This window comes from Vanessa tameamea, chromosome 20 (genome assembly GCF_037043105.1).
Source record: "Vanessa tameamea isolate UH-Manoa-2023 chromosome 20, ilVanTame1 primary haplotype, whole genome shotgun sequence".
Taxonomy (NCBI): Eukaryota; Metazoa; Arthropoda; class Insecta; order Lepidoptera; family Nymphalidae; genus Vanessa; species Vanessa tameamea.
The window spans coordinates 7375652-7400836 of NC_087328.1; the positions used below are offsets into that span (position 1 = coordinate 7375652).

General features: G+C 32.3%; 1 protein-coding gene and 1 non-coding gene across 9 annotated transcripts; one reads left to right on the forward strand and one right to left on the reverse strand.

Annotated features, from left to right (window-relative positions):
* The first annotated feature begins 82 nt into the window (after nt 1-82).
* On the forward strand, nt 83-24043 carry LOC113401697 (tubulin monoglutamylase TTLL4-like). Of its 8 annotated transcripts, none has more exons than XM_026641722.2 (16): nt 83-1096; nt 1179-1532; nt 1770-2019; nt 9120-9307; nt 9581-9774; nt 10609-10686; nt 11434-11682; nt 13962-14236; nt 14714-14921; nt 15740-15866; nt 16258-16477; nt 16739-16852; nt 17125-17223; nt 17489-17696; nt 18088-18155; nt 21965-24043. In XM_026641722.2, the coding sequence occupies exons 1-16, from the start codon at nt 717-719 to the stop codon at nt 22313-22315; spliced, it is 3363 nt and encodes a 1120-aa protein (XP_026497507.2). In that variant the 5' UTR covers nt 83-716; the 3' UTR covers nt 22316-24043. The 8 variants fall into 8 exon arrangements, with proteins under 8 accessions (XP_026497507.2, XP_026497509.2, XP_026497511.2 ...); XM_026641724.2 differs by having other exon boundaries at nt 84-1096; nt 21997-24043; XM_026641726.2 differs by lacking the exon at nt 21965-24043 and adding an exon at nt 18921-20679 and having other exon boundaries at nt 84-1096.
* A 325-nt stretch (nt 24044-24368) lies between these two features.
* Trnaa-ugc (transfer RNA alanine (anticodon UGC)) lies at nt 24369-24440 on the reverse strand. The gene has a single exon. It is a non-coding gene; the product is annotated as a tRNA-Ala (tRNA).
* Between the last annotated feature and the right edge of the window lie 745 nt (nt 24441-25185).

A 25185-nucleotide genomic window follows, 5' to 3' on the forward strand; every position in this document is an offset into this window, starting at 1 on the left:
ATATATTATGGTAACATTCAAATTAATAATCAATCGTTTGAATGAATGAGAAATAGTATTTTTAAGGCTAACAAAATGAAGAATAAAGTGGCACGAAAGAGATTCGATCGGATCTCCCTCTCATACGCATTGAAATACTATCTTAAGATACCGCTACAAAAAATAGATCAATGTCTTTTTATTATAGGCATGTAGCGGCATAGTAAGATCGTCAAAGAAATTTTATTGTATTCGATTTCGTAATTCATATATTGTATAAATTTCTAGTAAAATTAAAAACGAGAAATAAATAAAATTCGTATTAAATTTTGTATTGAAAACGTAGTTAAATTAACGTGCATTGAATTTACTTTGACTTCCTGTCGTTGTTTACGATGAAATATGAATTATAAAAAATATATCCCGATCGCCATTACTACTAGCATGTGTTGTTAAATTAACGGTGTACAGTGAATTTGAATATCTGGCCAATGCTTATAAACAAAAGACATTTTGTCTAAATATGAATAGTGATTTTTTTTATCAAAAAGAGTTTATTGTTCCTTTCAATTTTGGCGGGAGAGCTGGCACGTTGTTTTGTGATTGTTAAATGGTGATCTGTCAGCTGTCGTCGTCGTCTGGCCTTCTCGACGCCTTCCATGGACTTCCATGGTTCAGAGGGTTTTTTTGACCAAAATTAATAGTGCAATTGTGAAATTCCTGTTGTGACACAATCGATGTGGACTTTTGATGATGCATCACGTATAGGTGCGGATATGGATGGCACGCGAACGTGCCCAAGCTACGACGCCGGGTTTGATGCATGTGATCAATTGGGATCGGTTTTTGAGTGGTCGGGACGTGGACCTGCGAGGGTTTTAAGGCGACGTTGTCGCAGTGAAGGCGTCGATCGGTCGCCGTACGAGGATGCCGTGCGCGAGCCACATCGCTCCGCTGATAGCATTACTCGCCATCATCGTGCTCTACCCAACAAGAGTTACTTTACTATAAACAACGGCCACAATTTCTGTTACGATAGATTTCATCACGAGTGTTCCCTTCCGGCTGCTGAAAACGGAGATTATCTAATGTCTCACGATACTAATATTCATCATGGGTAAGATATAATAGTGTGATAATTCCTAACCTATTCCTGTAATGTAAAAAGTGATGAAATAATTTGTCATAACCCTTTTTAGTTACCAACCAGGACGAACTAAATATCATAGATCAAGTCCAACAAGGCCATTATTAGTGACTACATTATCTAACACGAAGGTTGATGATAGTCGTTTACCGAAAGTCGAAGAACTTTTTGAGAAGATGGATCAAGATATGATGGAAGTGACAATGGCTAAACAACCCCTTAAGTCAATACTCAACAATCCCTTGCCAAAGTCACAACCACATAGTATACTAAAGAAACCCAAAAATAGATCGTACCAGGATTCAAAGTCATCTCTAGAAGGAAGAAGAAGGCAGAGAGCTTCTAGTGAATCTGATAACTTTTATTGTAGTTTTCACATAGGTTCTCCGATACCAGGATATGACAGGTTGGTTTATTGTATATGCAAAAGTATTTAAATCAATCTGGTTGGTATAATGTTTATCATTTGTCAAATTGTCAGTTTATTTAATAATAATTGAAAAACATTACATTATGTAAATATTAGTATTTTTTTAAAAGAATAACTTTGTTTATTTATATTTTGCAGTTTTATGGAATTACATTTTAATGGTAATGTAAAATTGCTTAATTAAAAATTTTAAAAGTAAATATCTGATTTCAGCCATTTGTCCTATCTCTCAAGTAACATGAAGCGTGCTAAAGATAATTCTGGTACAGGATATTCATATGGTACAGCAATTGCTGCTCTCGGCAATTCTCCAGCTAAAAATTCTCAAATATACTCAAAGAACTCAAGGTGTACATGCAGAGATAAAGTTATTATAGCACCAAAGGAGGATATATATAAAATGCATATTTTAAGAACTACTGCAATCAATAATGACAATGTTGATGATATTTCCGATGAAGTGGTAAGTACACATTGACTCCATATTACAGTGGACTCTCGGTAATTCGGCCTCTGGCTAATCTGGTACCCCCTGTAATCTATTATTATTGAATATTTTTTTTGACAATCTTCACTAATGTGGATAATGCATGATTGAGCTGGTTACAACTTGTATGCACCACTACAATTGTGCTCGACGCGTATTTTTTTGTTTTGATTCTGATTGCTTAGTTTGAATTTGACTACATGCAATAGTAGATTAGTAGGAAGTATATTTGGTACATCAGAGTATAACGTATGGAATCTTATGATTGGATATGTAATTTGTTGGATTACAAGGTACTCTTTTGTAAAAAAATCCAGACTGTTGGGGGTCTTAGGCAGTACTTAAATACAACAATTTCCACTCCACTCCTCTGTACTTCATTTTTATAATGATAGTTCATAATCAATATATTTTAACCAGATTCAATATAATTAAATACTTAGAAATTGATATATACTTAATAATTGAATATAAAAAAGATAAATTATGAGGTTACAATATTTGACATCTCAATGGTAGACATGATGGAATATGTTTATAAATTTAAAAGTAAAACTGCTATCATTCAATTCTAGTAATATCAAAAATTATTACATATTTTATAGTGTTGTATTATTTTGGTATGCAAATATGGGTTATTTTTTAATAGTATTTGGTCTGGTTTTATTTTAAGTATTGACATTTTCTGCAAAACTGTTATAATATACTAGTGACCCACACCGGTTTCGTATGGGTGCAATTTATTTATAAAGAAAGTGATATAAATATAATTTATATAATTTAGCACTTGGGGATAATATAGCTTTTTATCGATGAAAAAATTTTAGACTCTGATCATTCGTTTTGGAGACTTCTCCATATATATAAACAAAAGAGATGTACCTCTATAATATTAGTATAGTTTTTATTTAAAAGATTATTATTACTATTTAACTTGTCATTTATAATTCCAATAGCAATTAAACATATTATCAGGAGTTCAAGCATTTTGTAAAAAAATAGTTTTCTTTTTGTGTGTTTTAATTAATTGTTTAATTAAATTTTACTGTCTCTTAACCTTCTGGAGAGTTATGTCTGGTTCAATGATTTCTGATCCAATTTTTACCTGGCGACATATCTTTAAACCCTGTCCAAGGACTGCTTAATACTTTATGTTACTGATAAAATTGAATAAAAGTAAGCCAATTAATAATTATAATAAATAAATAAAAAAAAATATATTGTTAGATATAGCATTTACATATATTGATGCTGCTTGTATCAATATGTTAAATATAGACATGTATTTTTATCCAGAATTACTGTGATCCGTACAAGGTCTGGTCCTATTTATTCCAGTGATACGAACTGTAAAATACACATGACATTTTAGCTGTTTTTATTGATTAATACTACATTATATATGCATTGATCAAGTTGAAGATCCTATAGATATGATAAGGTTACCTGTGTATATTAGGGATATTTGAAACATCTATCCAAAATTTACTAAATTTTGATTACAATTATATTTTTAATGGTTTTAATTCTTTTGCCTGTGATAAATACTATAATTATTTAGTTTTTTCGTGATACTTTCTCACACATCTATCTTAATTACTTTTTTTGTTTTTATTGATTACTTATAATTTATAAGTCTATAAGCTTATTCGAAAAGTTTATTTTTTATTTTAAATTAATAACATCCCTAAATATTTGTAATAAAACATATTTCATGAACAGATAAAAAAAATTGTACAGTTCAATTATATTTATATCATTAGACACACAATTGAATTTTTTAGTTTGATAACATGACTCCTTTATTTAATATTTCAGAGTACACACATAATAAATTAACATAATTATCATAAATGATTTTTATCATGACTATCAGTAATTTAATTGATATTTCGATTTTTAATTATTTAAAAAAGGGCCGCTTTCACACGTTTTTTTAAATTAAAATTAATAAACATTTAATTTCTAAATTTACTTTTCTTTTATATCCTTACTATATATTGAATAGTTTATGTGGAAGCTCAATTTTTTATCTAGCTTGACCACTGATAGTATTTAATATACGAAAATTAAAATATACTTTATTCAAGTAAGATTTGATGAGCACTTCTGAATCTTCATTAAAAAAAATATATTAAATGGAAAGCTACAACCGGTTCAGATAGTTCTACCGATAAGAATCGGCAAGAAACTCTGTAGAAGTTAATGGTGTTAGATTAATCTGTTTAAATAAAACCATATAACTATGTCATAATAATTGCAAAGTTTGTCTATTTTAACTCCTCTATAACAAGAGTAAAATCTATACATTATATTGATTTATTCGTTTGATATTTATAAAATGCGTTACGGGATTATTTTTTTATTGTATTATAGATCTACCTAGTATTCGTTTTGAAAATGTTGGAGAAACACCACTAAATAATATAATATAGGTAAATGCTAAATTTGTTTAATCATATATTTTGTTAAGTTCGAAGGTATGTAATATTTTAACTATTTGTAAATTGAATATAATGGTAATACTGTCATTTTATATTATATTTGTTAAGATTTTTTTTTGTTTCTCGGTTCAATATCAAATTTAGATTATAGAGTTGCAATTTGTTTGTTATATTCGTTACCAGAAAAACAATACCTACTTAGTTTAAATTATTCAAACTCGATTTGCATGTTAGTGGTTGTCTTATTGTCATTGAAAATTAGATTTGATAAGTTGTATTTTAAGGCGATTTCACGGTTCGTTAAACACCTGGCACATCCCAGTACGGCGCCTACGAAATATTTACGCGTTTTATCCGTATAACAATAAACCTTATCGTAATATAAATAGGGTAGATAATTGTCGTAAAAATGTTATTATAAAAAGTATATTAAGGACTACTACACTGACGCACAAATTGCTGCATAAAAGGGTAAAAGCAGTTGTTTTTTACCACCAAGTCGATTAAGGAAGGGTGTATTCTCGTGCGATAACTGACAGCAAATGCACGTTCGAAATTTAAAAAAAAAAACAGTCTCAAAACTACTTATTAGTTAACTATAACGTATAACTTTATTTACGATATTCTTTCGCTATCATTTTTTTTGTAAATTATTATGTTATACATAAAATTAATTGAAAAAGATTGAATTCGTGATACGCTCGTTTGTGGGTGGCCTGTCATAATTTCGCACAATGTAAATTGTTTACACAAGCGCGTAGCCGCATCTATCGTGTTGCGGAAGTTGAGTTTTTTTTTTACAAAGATATTTTCGATGTTACCGCGAAGTGTTGTGACGACAGGTTTTATTGCGAGACTATACTTTGTGGTACGAAAATATTGAGCAAGTAGTGACTATGAATATATTGTTTACGAATGCTAATAATAGTGGTCCAGATATCGTGGAATTGACTCATTCATTATCACCATGCCATCGCTGAAAAATATTATATCAAAGTTATGTCACTCTGTAAGTCTTTTCGTTTTTATCTGTACTAATAATAATATTTATTTAATCGTAATAGTTTTGTTTAAATTTAGTACGATAAAATTATTTTTCTTCTGATTCTATTTTCATGATCAAACTAAATTCTGTTACTGCGGCCATAAAGATTTTAAACGCGTTATATAATGCAATTGAAATTTCTTTTTATATGTGAAATCTACAAAATTGTTGCGTACTAGTATAGTTGAATGCATACCGGCTGTGGCATACCGGCTTGAACTTGTTAAATATTAAAATTACTGTCGGAATTTTCTTGGTAGATTAAGTTCTTCATCCAGATACTGAAACTACGAAATCTTCTGAATAATTCACTGTCGTTTATGAATAATATAATAACAACACAAAATATATTTGCAATACATTTTTGCTATGAGAAAATTACACATCGTTGATATTTTACGAGCACATATTTTATGGTAATAATAACAGTCGTTACTTGCCTGCGTTTGAATTCCTTACCATTGACGAATACCCCCACTTGACTGGTGCCGTGACGTTTCCACCTTCGTAAACCATACATCATCAATCTTTAAATAGTGAAATTAATAATGAAATTGATGCATCTTTTAATGAAACATTTTCTAACAGTACACTAAAGCACGTGAGTGGGTTTAGGCTCTTATTGCGGTAGCGATTCATGAGACCGGGCGATATGCCAAGTGTACGAAATGTCAATACGATGCATTAATACACTTACCACCACACCGTTTCGATGCTTAATCGATCGAGCGCAGGGTTTAAATATTTTTTTATAACAAACGTTTTTCCAAAAAACCGATAGGAATTATAAATCTCGAGGCCCGAATCACGGAAACCTTGACATGATTACGGTTACGTTTAAAAAAAGATCGTTGACGAATCCAAGGTGCGGTATGTGCAGTGAAATAAGTAAGAAAGTGATTCCCTTGGTGTTCCAGTGATGGTTGCCAAAGGCATCCGTGTTACGGAACTGCGCAGCGCTGGTAATTTGTTGTATTAATATATATTTTTTCGTGGCTATTCTTGTACCAACTCAAGTGTTGCTTGATTGTTAACCTGTTTAACGCTTTCCACGTGGCAGGTACGGTAATAACGTGCTTTCAGTTTACCGAAGTTTTAATAGTAAGTGCTTAACATATCGATTTTTTTAAATAACGATTTTCAATACCGTAAAACTTTTATTATTTCGAGTTATTGTGATATTTCTTTGTTTTATTAAACACGTGTTTAAATATCTCGAACGTTTGCTAACTCTGCTTGGCGCAAATTGAAATATTTTGAATGTTTAATTAAGTATAAAAATAATATATTGAGTTTTTTTTATCAAAATTTATTAAAATATCACAAATACAAACATCCAAATATATTAATTTTTTCATATATTTATAATATTACTTTTTAATAATAAGAATAGTGGCCGTCAATGATTTTATTAAATACGCATTTTTTTTATTATAAAAATCATTTAGTATAAAACTTCTGTCTTTTGTCTAAACATTTTTAATTAATGAAGACGTGTAATATATTCTACGCATTTTATTTTTAAATATATAAGAAATTATTTGTCGCTCTTAGTTTCGTTCGTTTTTTATGGGTTTGGTCGTCAGGTGTTAGGTGAGGAAAAAAGTAGCTTATGTTACTTCCTCGGGGATCAAGTTTGCTTCATACCAAATTTCATCAAATTAGGTTCAGTGTTTTGGCTATGAAAACGTAACACACAGAGACGGACAGTTACTTTCGCATTTATAACATTAGTAAAGTTTATACATACATCCTTGGTAACAGATTGTTTTGATTTTAATTGTTTTTTTTAAACTTTTTTTGAGACTTGCTACGTTACGCTTACCATCAATCATAGCTTCCGACTTTAACTGGGATCGTACTTGCGTGTTTCATGCATATGATTAGTTCATAACAAAGTCAAAATCTTTATTCAATATAGAAACATAAACTTGATTATTGACTGTCAAAAAAACTATCACCAGTTCGGAAAGAATCACCTCAAATCTGTGTAGAGCAACTGCGAAATTTACAATTACTGCTTCGTTCCTGATAGCGCAAATTTAAACTTAAATTTTACTTCTTTAATAATTTAGCTATATAACGCTAAATTAACTTTCTAAATTGAGCTTGTAGTTTCTGATAATACCGCTTTCTAGCTTTAGAGTGCTATTGTCTATGACTCGCGGTTTTATAATCGTAATATACGATGAGAACATAACCAAGGGCATCTCGTTAACAAAATATTTGTACAGGTTGCCACGTGTATTGGCGTCTATTAAACCGTTCCTTAGGGTCACAGCGCACTGGTATATAATAACCTTACTTAATAAATAGGGTTTTCTAAAGAAAACATTATTTTTCAAATAAGATATATTATTGCGATTCAATTATACAAATTATTTATTTTAATAATGTACCATTATTTGATTAGAGTAGGGTTTTGTGCAAATGGTGCTGAGTATCACCCATTCCCTCAGTATTGCGTATAATAGTAGTAAGCCATTGAAATAAAGAGGTACAAGGAATTTATTATTTTAGATCATATATTGTTTATGATAGTGTTAGGAATGGTTAATATTAACTTACAATTACCATAGGAAATTAAGCAGTTACACACATTTGGAAACTTAAAAAAAGAAAACAAAATCTCGCTAAAATTTTATATACATATACATGTATAGTTTTTATGTACAGCGAATTGTATTTCCAGTTCACGGCGCAGCTGATTGACGCGATGTCAATCAGACTAGACGGTATCAACTCGTTACCCGTCTGCCAATTCCTTTATTTTCCAATATTGCTTTCTAACTGGCATGTGGATTTTAAGAAATATGAAACAATTTATTTGTGTGCAATATTTAAATTATTTACATCTATTTTATACGGTTAATAATCTGTCTCTTTCTAGCGTATTCGGTTAAAAAAGATAGCAAGATATTTAGTGCTGTCAAATAAGTTTTGTTTATGTATTGTGTCCAACAGAATTGGTGTCATTTATGAGCCAAGTGCGAAATATACAATTTTGATAGATATAATAAAAACTATATTCGCATATTACCTGCTTATAATATTAAGAGCTAATTCTGTGTCTAGATAGAAATAAAATACGAAACACTAGCTTTGTCACCTCTCCAATACAATATTTTATGAAGATAAAGTGCAAGATCCTAACAATATTACGCGTTCGCCCAGATTTTAGCCAATTCGAAATAGTGCTTATTCCAGAAAGCTTTTTCTAAAAATAATCTTGTTGAAAGAAAACATCGTGATAAACCTGCATTTGTCGGAAACAACTCTGCTACATGTGTATTCACCAACCCGCAGTGGAGCCGCGAAGTGTAATAAGCTCTAAATTAATAAAAAATACTCTCTTTTTCGTATAAGAATATTTTCAAATTGTGTTTTATGACAACGATACGATTGAATTAATTTTTTATCGTGTCCTGTTATTGTATTAACTCGCTAGGTACTTAAATATTTTTCTATATAACGTATTCTGAGACTACATAAACTATTTTTAATCTACTAATTTGTTTTGTAATATTTATCTTTTGATATCATCTATATCATTAATATATAATTTTTTTGTAATTGTCTATGATCAGCCTCGCCAAGATACTCATACGCCCACACGTCCCGCGGTCAGCCCCGCGCTGCCCGTCAGCTCGGTGACGACGATACCTGCCGCTAAGAAAGCCGTCAAATCCAAGAAGAAGACTAAGACGAAAGCGAAGGTCGCCAAGATGAAGATTAGCAGTAGGGAGTGTAATGGAGACGACGGGGAGGTGGATGAGTGAGTTCTCTCTCTTCTTTAATATTAATGATGTCTAAAATTTTGAGTACTTACAATATAGGTCCGTGTTATAGATGGCCTTAAAAATGTAAAGCTTAGTATGCAAATATTTTATATAATTCAGAAGCTAAGTTGCGATAAAAAGCTCAAAAGCGAATAGCAGTATCCTTTCTTCGGTGATGCATTCATCATTCGACTCTTTACAATATGTAAGAAGAAAATAAAATATTGTATTTAAACAAACACAGCTTGACAAATAAAAAACAATTACAGTTCCCACAGTCGGTCGCCGTCACCAGACCCGACAATAGAGACATGGCAGATGGAAACAGATGCAGTCACAGTGATAGAGAAACAAGATAAGCTCTCTGCCCCTATAAAGAACGATATAGAACAAAACTCTATGGTTAAGTTGGCCAGCAAACTCAATGGAGCAGTTGTGTCTCTTAAGAAAGCACCATCGAAAGGTAACTTTTGTAAAATTTTCATTTATTATAGAAACGGTATATTCTTCGATAACAATTAGAATATATCATAGGATATATTATTAATGATGTAGACATATCTATAACAAATAGACAATTATTATTTAGAGACCCAGAGTAGGTATGACATCTTCCTTATCGATTTCGTCATTTAGCCTTTCCCAAACGAGACTAGACATCTGCACAGGAGTGTGTAAGGAAACACAATTTTTTGTCTATAAACTAGACCTTTATTTCAATTAATTTGCATTATAGAGTCAATACTTATTCAAAGACATTACACCTGTTGTAATTTAAAGACATTATATCTACAAAAAAAAACGGTTACTTTATCAGTGACTTTAGTCTTGGTCGTCAGAGTAGCATGTATAAATTATGCCTATGTATAGTTTAATAGTGTAAAAAATATATATATTTGCATCACATATCTAAATAACGTATACTGAGGTCGAAACGCGAACTTGGTTTTTTTTTTAAATTAAGATTTGATAATTTTCACAGCTGGCAACATAAGCAAAACAAAATTAATGATCGCGAAAAAAAAAAGAATTTGTTCTCAATTGTCTTGTGTGAAATATTCGTGGCATTGAGAATTTTATTAACAGTATTCTTAATATGTTTTGTAAAATGTAATGTTTTAACACATGTCGTCAAATATTCGTTTTCACGAATAAAATCTTAACGTCAAATTGTACTATTTTTAAGACACGTATATATTTATAATGTGAAAGAATGAGTGTGTAGGTTTGAAATAGCTTGTATTAATACTCTTGTAAAATATTTTATGTTTCAAATATCAATGTTTGTATTTTACAGAGAAGCCTAACAAGGATCAACTATTTATGACCGCTTTACACACAACTAATCCCTTCAAAACAATAGCCACTCGAAAAGGTTACTCAAAATTTGATGTTCAAAATTCATACTTCAATAAATTTGGCTTAACAGTTGATTATTATTTTAGCTAAACTGCTGTATCATTGTGTGAATCATAGCTTATGACATTTATAGACTTAAATAGTAATAATTTATACGACATTTGTGCTAGACTATTTTATAAATTACCAAATAATCTCTAACAGTATATTTGAATAATAATGATTATTATTGTTGAAAATTATGTATAAACTCAGAATACAGAATAAGTCAGAATACAAATTCAATTCTTTGCCGCGCAACGTGTCCAAGAACAATATGTACGCTTCTTCTTTTTCACTTAGTGTTGCTAGTTCAATTATACAGATTGAACAGAAATTAATATATTTAATCATGCAATGAAATGTTATTTTTTTTACCATTTTTAAATATGACAGTCGAAGGAAGATCAAACCCGATTTATGCTCTAGTGTTAGTCCACGCGCTAAAACGTAAAATCACAGTATTTACGTGTGATTTATGTTCCTTCCCATTTGGGACGCGTTGGCGTCTTCTGATTTATTCTGTATTCTGAGAGTATTTATTTCAAATAATATATTTAGTCAGTAACTGCTTCAGGGTTAAAATTGATTTAGCTTATAATCATATTGTTGCATAAAAATAGTGGTTCCATAGACAGTTTAATTAATTTACTCGAAAAACAAAATACTATTACTGACTTAATTTACATTAACTTTTTAATAATATAATAAAACCTTTTCACAGAATCATCTCCAAGCTTACCGGAGTCACTGACCAGTTGTCTCCGATCGTCCCTTTTCCCACGAGTACCGCCTTACCTGAAGTTCATAAGTCACGATGAGACAATTCCACTCAAAATACCTACAGCGATTCAGAAACATCTCAAGTGGAAGCTGACGACAATCACTCCAATAGTTGTTAAGAAAACTTTGACGAATTCTGGATTTAGACTGGTTAAGAGCGAGTGTGATACAGCGGAATGTCCTCAAGAAGGTATTGTTTGTTTTAATCTGATATCGACAAATACAGCCTTAATATATTTGAAATATAAATTGTATGAGATAGTATGAGTATGGACTCCATTATATTTAATTAATATATTTGTAATGGAAATAATATGTCAGCAAAATATGTTTTTTTTGTAACATTAATGTTCAATTTTTATTTATTTTTCATGTAAGGCCAAGTCGAATACTATGTATGTTATATTTAGAGACCGGATTATATGCAACATAAAAATATCGAAATATGCATGCAAAATGTTTGAAACATGCACGAAAACTGACAGAATATGCGACATTAAATGACATTTTTCTTTTTGTTTTGTAAATATTATTCCTTTAAATTTAAGTTTACTGTTAGTAAATGCTTGTTTTAAGTTTTACTTTATTAAGTATGTGTCTTTATAATTTATAAAATAAGAAACGATTAAGTTGTAGGTTTTTTATTAATTACAAAGTCAGCATACATTTAGTATAGTTAGTACCTGTTCATTGATAGACGACAATCGATACAGTAACATGTTACATTATTTCATATTTTTGAAAACGGTAACAATCAAGTATTGTTCTAAATGTTCAGTGGTAAGATTATGTCTTCGATCATCCCAAATATTTTTATAGATCGAAAAGGATCGCTCCACATCTACTGAGGTAACTGGGCAGAATTTGAACTTGGGTGCTATGTTAGCGCTTTTATTTTCTGGCAAAACTTTGACACAGATGTTCAAAGCCAGGATTATTGTTCAAAATATTTTCAAACTTTTCTTTAAGTTTATGCGGCAACGTACTTGGCAACGTTGAGTTAGTTTGGCGGATTTTATTCATTGTTTGAATGGATTCACTCAACGCCAAACCGTGAGTTTCAAGCTTTTTAATACTTTCAGGTATGTGAGAAAAATTGGTGCAAATTACAGCCCAGTTTTTTTTTTATGATAGAATCGTTGAATGCTGTCTTTGACTCACAAATCGCTCTTAACTCGGCACTGTCAAAGTCATTTACTACGCCTTTGATGGCTTCTAAATGTTCTTTGTAAAACAATACAGCTTCTATCCATGTCCCCCATCTCGTTATAACTGGTTCGGGAGGGAGAGGAACATTTGGTAGTTTTACTTTGTAGGCTTTATTACGAGCAGGTGCCTTAAGAAACACTTTTTTTGTTGATGAAATCAGTTTATTTACATTCCCAAACGTGGATCGTACTTCTTCAGCAAGTCGATGTACTCCATGGGCAAAGCACGTCACATGAATTAAATTGGGATAAAATACTTGGAGGGCCTTGGCTGCTTTGATCATATAGGGAGCAACTGATACAGGAAAAAAATTTTTAATACCCTCATTCACAAATCTGGCCATCGTTGAATGATTTGTTTTTTCTAATTCTTTGCAGGCCACTAAATAGGGAGGAGAAGGTTCTAGTTTCAATGTACCGACAATTCAATTCGCTATATAACGACCACAACAATCGGTAGTTTCGTCAGCTGAAATCCAAATAAGGTTCTCCTTGAGTTCATTACGTATTTCTTCCATAACATTTTTATAAATACTTGGTATATAATTTTTACGTAATGTTGACTCGTCTCGTATATTTTGATTCAAGCAATATTTTTGCAGAAACTGTTTGAGGATAGGATTTTTTAGTTTATGGAGAGGAATATTACTTGCAAGCAATGCTTCACATAAATCCATGCTAAACTGGTTGTTTTGTTTACATTTAGAGTTAGAAGTAGACGCGGTTATAAGCTGTTGTCGTGGACCTTTTTTTCTGCAATCCTGCGACGTAAACACTTGTCTTGACATGTTGGTCTATTTGAAATTTTTTAGTGCACGAAATATTTTTCTCGCAAACTCGACAATATAAAACGTTTCCGTCGAAAGTAAATGTTCCAAGAAAGTCACTTATCCACGAAGACACACTTTTTTTTTCGGGAGGCATTGTACAATTTCACACAAAAACTTTAACTGCAGATCAATGAGCACGCACGTGAACAATAGAAACAATAACATGCGTAGGTAATAGGGGGAGGAAGGAATAGTGCGGTAGGCGAGCGCGACGATCATTTTGTCTCTTTCATTTTATTATCCTACCAAAACAAAAGACGCGCGACTGCTGAGTGCGTTGCGCTCCAAAATTATAGCGATAATATGCTACACTACACTACAGCTTAGAAAAAATATGCTATTAGCGCTGAAAACGGCTTAAATATGCAAATGCATATTATCCGGTCTCTAGTTATATGTATTTTGCATTTATATACCGTTGAAATTTTTAGAAACTGTAGACTGGATAGGTATATGGGGTAAACATATGAAGTCGATAATGTTCCGAGCCATTAAAGACGGGCAGAAGATGAACCATTTCCCGGGTACTTTTCAAATCGGTCGAAAGGATCGTCTCTGGAGGAACCTTCAGAAGTTAGCTTCGAAGTATGGAGTTGCAGAGTTCGGTATAATGCCTAAGACCTACGTTCTGCCGCACGATTTGAAGATATTGAAGCATGATTGGGAGAAATATGCTGCTAATAACGAAAGATGGATTATTAAACCTGTAAGTATTTGTCAATTACAATTTCAGGGGAATCACAATAATCACATATTGGAAGAAATTGCTAAAAATGCAAATGAATTAATTCAGTGTAGATTTTCCACGTAATAAGGTGCCATTAGGTACTTCTGTTCTTGTGTGGTGTACAGTAAAAGAGTACATCTATGTACTCGAAAAAGCAAATATATGCCAATATATACATTTAATTATTTCATTTCACACTTATTTATGAAAATTTTAACATCTGGCAAACGTTGGCGTAGCGATAAGCGTATATTATGCACAAGCACGGACAGTATCAACTATTAAAATACAAAGAATGAATTTTTTTAATCGGAGCCAAAATAACGGGCTTCTTATGTAAAAAATTGCAGCCGAATTGATAACCTCCTCCTTTTTTTAATCCTGATAACACCAAATACCTCGACCTTAATACATAATATTTTGAGTTATAAACTACAATACTAAATTTCTTTCTAGCCTGCTTCAGCTCGGGGGACTGGCATCAAAGTTGTATCTCGATGGACTCAAATTCCCAAAAAGAAGCCGGTTGTAGTTCAACGTTACGTATCGAAGCCATATTTGATAAATGGTAGCAAGTTCGATCTGAGATTGTACGTGCTCGTGACGTCAGTACACCCTTTACGAATATATTTATATAAAGACGGATTAGCTAGGTTTGCTTCGGGTGAGATTTTATTTTCATTTTATATCTGTCGTGTTTCTATTGTTTAATTTTCCATGAAAACCTTACGGCTTTAGCTATAAGTGATTCTTAGGAGATGAGTAGATAAACAATATTCTGTTTTTTCTTATCGAAAGACACATCAATAATGACAGGCAAACAGAATACTGTGTTCAACTTAACCGCTGTTGAAGAATGTTCATTAATAAGGCTGTATATTTTAAATATCATTTAAAATTAAAATTTTATAAATTCAATATATTAAAATCAGGGATGCATCGAGACGCCTTTTTGCCGATACGATACCGATATTCTTAGAAAAATATCGGCGATACCGATACACTTATCGAATTTAAATAAATGTAAGTAGACATATTGATAGATTGTTTTTATTTAAAAAAAATATTAATATAAAACGTTACAGACTTGGAATATGAATATTGGTAATTAATCTCAGTAATAAAGGTTCATTAATAAGAGTTAGTAACTAAAAAAACTAATCAAATTTTTGTTTAAAAAACCAAATATCTCGTATGCAACGAAAATGACAAAACAAGAGGCGTGTTTACATTACTTTTTCAAAACATGTAATTTGAACAGTATCGTTGTATCGGTCAGAAAAATATCGCCGATACCGATATATCGGAAAACCTGCCGTATCGCCGATATATCGGTATCGGTACCGGATGCATCCCTAATTAATTAAAAAAAAAATTAAAATTGTATTGAACACTTATTCTTTTTTAAAACTAAGTTAGATAAATGGAATCTTGTTCAAAAAATATTTAAGAAAGTAATATAAATTTTATATTGTTTTTCAGTAAAATACAATGATGAGCTGTCATCATTGAACGATAGATACATGCATTTAACAAATTATTCAATTAACAGACTGTCTAAAAATTATACTCCCAACGAAGATTTCGCAGCTTGTGAAGGACATAAATGGTAAATATCTTCAATGAACATTATAGTTGTGATAGAGTATTCCGATCTCAACTTGTAATTGAGAATAAGGAATTAGTAATTAAAAATAATATAGTTAAATTATTTGAGTTGCAGTAATAACCGTCTATTAGAAGTAAATAAAACAAATGATACATAGTTTGTGTTTGTTTTAAGAATTTTGATTTTTTTTTTGTTTTTAAATTATGGCTTGCCCTTAACAATATTTTTCTTAACAAAAAATAAACACCATCTTGCCAGAATCAAAAATTGCAAAAACTGTTTGAATTAGTAACTTATAAATTTCCACTAGAACATAAAAATGTATTAATTTGAAAATCATAAGCTCATACATCATTTAATATATCTAATATACACAATTAATATTTTACAGGACACTTCAAACCCTTTTTCAATACCTCAAGACTGAACAGAATGTAGACATAAATGCATTATGGGAGTCTATTAAGGACTTAGTAATCAAAACTATTATAGCCGGCGAAGCTAGCATCAGTTCGTTAACTAAAGCGAATATAACTTCGAGGTATAATTGCTACGAGTTGTTCGGTATTGATGTGCTTCTCGACGAAGATCTGAAACCTTGGTTATTGGAGGTGAGAATTCATTTTTATATTATTTTTATGTTTTTTTAAGCAAATTAGTTGATATACATTAGTTAGTTTCTTTATTTCCTTTTTTTTGTAATCATGAATTTTATAACTTATTAATTTAATTGTGATTTTAATATTTTGTTATATAAGAATAATTCTGTACAAATCCTATAATTTAGATAAAAAATGTTAGCACGATTTATCGTATATAAAGCGTCAGGTAGAAGTGCGGATGTAAGCAACAAAGTGTTGTGTTCTTTGCAGGTGAACATCTCGCCCAGCCTGCACAGCGCTTCGCCGTTGGACATACACGTCAAGGGCCCGCTCGTGGCGGCCGTGCTCAACGCCGCGCAGTTCCACGTGCCGCGCGCCGAACAGGTACACGCACACACTCACACGCCTCGACGCACACGCGGAACAGATAGATACACACACACTGTACTATACATAAATGAAAGGCCTAGGAAGTCTTGGGGAATATGTCTATACTAATATTATAAATGCAAAAGTATCTTTGTGTCTGTCTGTTGCTCTTTCAAGGCCAAACCATTAAAACCTAAAAATAAATATTGATTTGCTGTCACTCAATCTTTTAATGATCTCACATTTAAGAATTAAATTAATAACTTATTTTTATTTTTGGATTTCAGGCAGGGCTACCGTATGATAGTAGATTGTATACAGTATATTTATCCAAGGAAGAGAGGGATAAACATATAATCTATACAAACATGGAAGATAGAGACCTGGTATGTCATTAGATCAAGTATTGCTAAACTATTAATATGACAAATCTCAAGCACTCCTCTGTGCTCGCAATATTAAGCATATTCAAAAGGGGGCAAAAGTCATAGTAATATGTGGGTACTGTCCAGAAAGTCTCAATAGTAGCCTGGAGGGAAGTTCGCAGTGTTTATACTTTCATGTCTCGGAAAGCAAGCATCATTCCTGCGCGAAGCTAAACTCCGTGGCGTTGATAAATGATAACAAAATGAACACGAGTTCCCTGTGCAGTACCTCCGCGACATCCTGTCGACGCTGACGCCGGACGACGTGCGCCACCTGCTGCAGGCGGAGGACGAGCTGACGCAGAGCGGCGCGTTGCAGCGCGTGTTCCCCACGCGCCACTCGCACAAGTACCTGCCCTACCTCGCCGGCCCGAGGTACTACAACCGCCTCTTCGACGCCTGGGAGACGCGGTACGCGGACGACAGGGAGCCCGGTGAGTACGATTGTTCTGCATATTTTAGTTGGATTATTTATTACCTTTATACGTCTTTATCTTACCTAGGATATTACATTAAACAAATAATAGTTTAAATATATTAATTACCTTTATTCTGGTTTATGTCATAGTTACTAAATACAATAAGAAATCCTTATATAAAGTGATCGCACTCGGGGTGCGACAGAAATGTGTACAGAGAAATGTTAAATAACATTTTATTTTTATTAATTAGCTAACATATAACTAAAATAGAAATTTTAAATTAAAGTGAAACTTTGCGTATGAGAATTAAGTCAATCATTGCAACAAACTTGCTCATGACTATTCATATTTAAATTCTATAAATCGAACAAATATAATCAATCGTATGTGTCTCGTTCGGCAGGTGTGGAGCTGCTGCGCGCGCTGTGCGACATGGGCTACCACCTGCAGACGCCGGGCGTTCCGCTCAAGGTAACGCGCGCCGCACGCTCGCGCACGCACGCGCACGCACACGCACACGCACACTGCACGCTCATGTCATTGGACGATTACATGTCCGTGAATGTTCAAATGTGTATGAGTCTATCGATCGCTGTTTAAATCGGGACGATCCCAACGCGAAACTGAAATGAAAACGGTTATTTCGAATATAATCCGCATTATTGTTCTAATAACATTTTGTTTACATATTATCGTACGGCTATATCGACCGTACGTTATATATGAAACAAATTTTTGAATAGCATATCCCAATTCGTTTGGGATAATTTGTTTTTTACTTCCGTCTATATTAGGTAACTAGTTTCATAGATAAAATATTATTCTACTTCTTATTTAATTTCGTACGATAAAAATTAGCTTTGCTTTATTTAAATTCTTTCTATGTAAATATTTCATATAATATGACATTAGTGTGGAGCAACGTGTTTTCCTCTTCTAATCGTCAATCGTCTTCATATAAACATATATATATATATATATATATTATCGTATTGGGATTTGGTTTATTGTCTTGTGTATGTATGTGTATAATTTTCAATCTTCACTAAGATGAAAAATATCCATTCATTTGTTTAATTGAGTTTAACAACATGAAAATTTAATATCATCTTTTACACGTAAAACACGTTCATTGACGTCGTATTTTATTATCGACAAAAACGTAATAAATGCTCATATTCCTATTTAAGGAAAATAGAATATTTTATTAGTTAATTTTTATTTTTTTGTTATTAGGTAACATCAACAGAAGTGAAGATTGAAAATAAACAAATATATTTTGTATGTTTATTTTATATGTTTACGTTATATTTATACATATTTTCATATTGATTGTGGCCCTTATATAATTTTTTTATATTATTTTTCGAGAAAAGACTTTAAAGATTTCACTGCCATCGTAGGATAGGTTAATGAGTTAGGAAATAAGTCAAAGTGTTATAATTGCAGGCCAAAACCGGAGTTAGTGTGGTGAGATATTTTCTGTCCAAGCATGACATTTTGTCCTTTTTTTGTCAATTTTTATATAATAAAATGACCTCAGTCAACTAGCCTTTGAAGAGAAATAGTATTCACCTTTAAAGATCGGTTTTTCTGCAACGTAATATACTTTACATGAGGGTGTAGTATTAAACCTTTTTATTGTCTTTCCAGTGTTTGTATTGAATATAATAATCAATACGCAAATATCGTTGGCGTTTATATATTTGTAAAATAATTAAAATGAAATGTTGTAACTTGTCAGTCTTAGCATGGATACTAAGACGTTTTTGTTGTGGCTGTCAGGGCAAAGTCACAAATGCGCTCAGGCGAGCGTACTTGGGTTGTAAACACGTCGCTCACAGTAAGTGTGTAGATAGGAACGGCCGAGAGAATATGGCAACGTCGACTCGAGCGACCACCTTAGTATTTTGTATCTGTACACAGCTAATGGAACCACTAGGGCTGCCATAGACAATAAATAGCAGTTCGTTATGTGAAAATAGACATTACAAGCTAGATACTCAATGTTAGTGCTAGACATTTGAACGACAAAAACAAAAGTTAATGGAACATTTTGATTTATCTAGATCCGGATATTTTGAACTTGTATATTTGCATATTGTTGTTGATATGTTATTTTGTTCATCGTTTTTGCTTAATCCCGAATTGTAAAAGCAACCAAATGAATATTTATAGAATGCATGATTGGATAAAATGTGTATCCCTTGAATACTTCACTGGCGATGTGTTCGAATTTTAAACTTGACATTATATTTTTTATAATGATAACTATTTTTTAGAATACAATATTATAATAGAGAGAGAAATAGTTTGTATAAAGTAAATTATTTAAATAATGTAAGCTCAATGTAGTTACATAACATCGTAGTTTATTGTAATTAATTAAATATTATTTTTCAAAAATAGAATTCGTAAAGGCTACATACATAGTGTATTTAATGAAAGCCGATTGTTGGTTATGAATTATTTAGTTATTATGTAATATTGAATGTATTGTTTTTTAGTCGGCTACGTTTCGGGAGCTAGGAAATGTATATGACCTAACAGTTTTATTATCTTCATCATCATTGTAACAGGTAATACAAGTTTTGTTTAAACGCTAAAATGTGTTGTGGTCCGTATATTTGTTATTAAATATTGTGCAGTTATTATATATATATATATATTTTGTAGATGTGTAAGTCGGTTAATAGGCCATTTTCATACGAGTTTTATATTTAGGAAGATTTTAAGATTTTTTAGATAGCTCATTTACAATATTCATGTTGAATATATTATATATATATATTTTTTTTATATGTAAAACTTATTTATCTATATACATACATATTATCATTATATGCTATTTATTATTATTATTTGTAATCTATCATACCTTGCGCTTTAACATGCTTTTCAATTCGTAGATAACATTTTATTTTTTAGTCAAATGAATCCCAACATACTGACAATTATTGTTTATGCATTGAAAATAGTGATGAACGTATTTTACATCCAGATCAATAGACAAAGAGTTTTGTAGTCTGGTAATTAAATATTTTTTATAAATAGACCTTCAAGGTGGTTTGATTTTTGTGTGTATTATAAAATTAACTATCAATAACTAAATAATAGTTGTAGTGATTTTTGGATGAAAGTCGCATATTTGATCTTAACTCAGTCATGTATATATGACATTTTTGTAAAAGTTGTAACGTTTTTTTTTTTTAATCAAAATCTGCGACTCTTGTCTTTTTTTGTTATCATTCGCCCTCTTCGCTGTTCATTCATTATTATATGCTTGCTGTACACTAACCTCACGCACCATTTAACTCGCGAAATGTGCTGTTTTTCCATCTCATTGTGAAAATTAGATGTGTTATATCCATTATTATATATGAGCCTGAGATTACATAAGCTGGAGCTTGTGAGTAAAAGTCCAGGAGCACCACGGAATTTATAAAGTGCCTATTTCGTGTTTATAATTCATCATTTGCCCGACGGTGAAAGAAAACATCGTAAGAAAGTCTGCAGGTGTCGGATAAAAATTTTGTCACATGGGTATCCACCGAAATTTAGTTGGAGCAGGATAGAATGAGCTCCAAACCTTCTCAAAATGGAGGGAAGGCCTTAGGCTTAAGTATTGAGTCATATACAATATTTTTTATTTAATTTTCTTTTATATATAAAGTTTAATATAAATTTGGTGGATTTGTATATGATTTAATTAATAAATATAAAAATGGATTTAACATACTGTCGCTCCAACCTTTTTATTATATTTACTTTCCTAGATTTTCCCACATTTATACCAAAGTAATCATCCATAATTCGCTTTATTTTGTATTCATTCTCATTTAGCCAAATTGCTTTAGCATTAAAAATCTCTAGTTACTTTAAGTAATGTATAAGCTATTGTTTTAAAATTTTATAAATATAATATTTATTTTTCAGTCCAAAAATGTTTTTAAGTACTTTGACCATATGTAAATCAGCACAAACGTAGACCACAAATGCCGCTTTACCGACCGTTAACTGTCAGTTTAAATTTAGAAATGTTTTTTTTTTTTTAGAAAATTCGTTGTTTCCTTTTAATAGACCTGTTTTGACTACTCGTACTTTAATTTATTAAATCAGATACAAAGACTGGAATCTGTCGTACCGGACTCCATCCGATTTGAACACATACGCTGTACAGTGACGGTAGTAAGGCGGCAGGTTAGCGAGTGAGTAACGGTGCCCCCCTCCCCTCCCCGCCCCGCTCCGCTCCATCTCCTGCTCCACTCCCGGTGTTGTAGCGGGCGGCGGCTCAGCAGTTGGATCGTTGCAGAATGACGTGGACGCGCCGTCGCCGCCCGCCTCGGAGAGGCCCTCCGTGCCCTCGCTCGCGTCGGAGCGGGCCTCTACGGTCTCGCTCGGGCCCCTCACTCCCGCAGGCCCCCCGCGCGCCTGCGCAGACTCGTTGCCCCGCGCGCCGCCTCTCGCGCCGTCCGCCGCGCTGCAGCCCCGCGCCTAGCGCCGCGCCGGCCGCGTCGCCGTCACCGTCGCCGCCGTCACCGTCACCGTCGTCATCTCCGTCGCCGCCCCCGCCGTCACCGCCGCGCACCGACCTCAACATGAACGAATGCGACGAAAAAGAACATTGCTGACACGTTGCCTGTAAGCCAGTATACAATTTCTGCTGATTTCTTTCGATCGAGTATTGTAATGTCATACGGCACGTACGATGTATGCTTTACAAAATATAATGCCATTGACTAATTGTCAAAATCTTAATGTAGCTACCGTCAAACATACGAGCTACCTAAGTTTAGTTTTATCTTTAACTTGTGCTACAAATGTTTCACTTGAGTCACACTGGAGCCAAATATTCGACTCCACTGAGCACTCGTTCCTGTTTTATGAAAAGATTTGTTCTAGAATAATCGATTGTAAATTTAAAGTATAAAATTCAACAATTGGCAAATATCTGCTTCTTACTTATGTCTACTGTTAATGCGATTAAAGTTTGACTACAAAAATAGTTTTAAATTGAAAGAAAGTATAATATAAGGGATGACAAATAAATAGTAACATACAACGTTGTATGTGGGTCTTTGACTAGAACACACGACGCGTTACTGTCGCAAGCAATAACGGTTGTATGTGCAATTGGCATTTACTATGTACGGCTGGGAGTCCAATGCCCCACGTTTACAGGGGATTCCTATTAATTTAAATTCTTGTTAGAATATTTTTCTACGGTCTCATTGCTGTTAATGCTGCCATCGATTGGCACGCGACACGCCTTGTGTGCTCCAGTTTATAAGATAGACAGGAGCTTAATTCTCTTTAGTATTATATAGTTGAATAGAATTTTCTGTGGTAAAAATTAATAAGATTATATCAAACCACTCCGTCTTCTTCATTTCTAATATTTTGACATTCCTTATTTTACTTCATTATCATTCAATTAAATTATTTAAAAAAAAGTTAAATTAGATGTCAAATAAATTTAAAGTATAAGGTTATGAAATATTGAACATAGCACTCTCTTATACTTTGAAAACGCAAACGTCGGATATAAATTGCATTTGATTATGTTAATAAGGAATGTCGGGTTTGTCAAGATGTATTTAAAAATTATTACAATGTGTTCATTGTATACCTAGTGTTGCTAGATTAGTGGATCGTGGTAAGCTTGTGATGTCATCGAATCGTGTTCAGATATGTTCGATTAGAATCGATTTAAATTTTATGTGTATATATCATGGTATTAAAATAATCGATTTCAATTTTGATGTCAATAGTATTCATTCCTTTTGCGAAACAGTTAAAATGCTAACCTTATGAATTGTGTATTAGGATATTTTAATTAAGTCTGCGTATTTATTTGTAACGATGTCTTTGGTATTATACGTTTGGAGTCGCCAGTACAAAAAATAAATTTGTGTTCTTTATTTGCATGAATTATTGTTCTGATAAATGTTAAAAATACTTAAAACATGGTTTAAGTATAAAACATTTTTTTATAATTTGAAGGACAATGAGAATTCATAATTCGTCCTAACTTATGGTATTGACGTCTTCATAACTATAATATGCTGATGATTTCGCTGAACGTATTTTAACGTACGACTAATGTTGATAATTTTTGTTACTCTTACTACATATACTTTGGGCAGTCCATTTTATACCTTTAGTTTTGAAACCTCGAATTTTATTAACATGTCATATAGCAATCTGTTATTTTTGATCGCAAATACATATAAAATAGTAGTTTTAAAATTGTAACAACCAAAGATATGTCAGGCTATCAAATTGAGCAATTTCTTAATGATTTTGCGTTTACTCAAGCTGAACAACTTAATAATAAATATATACGCATTTAATTAGTGTTTCGGTGGTTTTTTTTATATATCCTCTTACCGAAATTATTATGCTACATTACTTTGACATTGATTCCGACGACGGTATATGTTATCGAAGTATATACTCAAACACAGCATTTCTCAAAATCCCATTATGGCTGAGGACCCCAAACCCAACACGACCGGAAAGAGTAGGCGCAAAACCAACGATTTTACGTTTTTTTTTCTAGGAATGGGCCGAAAAAAATCCAGGTTTTCCAGGGTTTTTTTAATGCCTGCAGTGTTTTTTCAAGATCTAGGTCAACGCAGTAGTGCAATAGAAATGTTTTAAAAAATAATTTTTGCAAAAACTTGGAGATGCCGGGGATCGAACCCGGGGCCTTTCACATGCAAAGCGAACGCTCTACCACTGAGCTACATCCCCGATAGTGAACATGTCTAAATACTAAATCTATTACATAAAAAATATATTTCAAGGCATCAATATTTTTTTATTTTTTATTAGTTCACTTTCATCAAATCAACATAAAATAGTGTACACATTTCGGAGTGATTTATGAAATATTAAGTATATGACAACGAAAACAATCTTTCATTTCCTTGCCAACTTCACAAGGTTGGTTTTTAGCCAGGTGGAGCCAATGAATATAAACGAATTGTTCTTTCCCCATGAACATAAGAAAAACTGTTAAGAATTTCCTTTTTAATCTTCCTATCAAACATTTTTCAATATTTAGTACTAATAATTCTGATAATATATTAAGAGTCTAAAATATATCTGTATACATAGTGATAGCTATAAAAGTGATTATATGTGTAAATAACAAAAATATTACAGTGGTATCCCAGCAGTATTATGGAAATGAGGAAGGCAAATAATGACTTGTGGTAAAGACCGCAGGAAACTTGGGTACTAGTAACTAGAAACAGGACACGTAAGCCATCAATGAGGCCTTCCATTTCAAGGTATCACTACCAGTAGTATAAATAAATGCAGGAATTTATTTACTAATATAGTATTCAGTTTCTCGTTAACAAGGAGGCCTTGAAATTTAAAACATGAATATATTCATATTTATTTGAATGAGAACGAAGATACATATTTTGTAAAAAATACTCATGAATGAAATGCTCTATGTCGCTACAGAATTATTTATTATATTTATAAC

Excerpts from the sequence above, each read along its gene's own strand:
- LOC113401697 (XM_026641722.2), top strand. The coding sequence starts at position 717 with ATGTGGACTTTTGATGATGCATCACGTATAGGTGCGGATATGGATGGC. Across the intron at positions 17,224-17,488 it reads ACATGGAAGATAGAGACCTG|TACCTCCGCGACATCCTGTC; the intron begins GTATGTCATTAG and ends TTCCCTGTGCAG. Across the intron at positions 18,156-21,964 it reads CGCCGGGCGTTCCGCTCAAG|CGGGCGGCGGCTCAGCAGTT; the intron begins GTAACGCGCGCC and ends CCGGTGTTGTAG.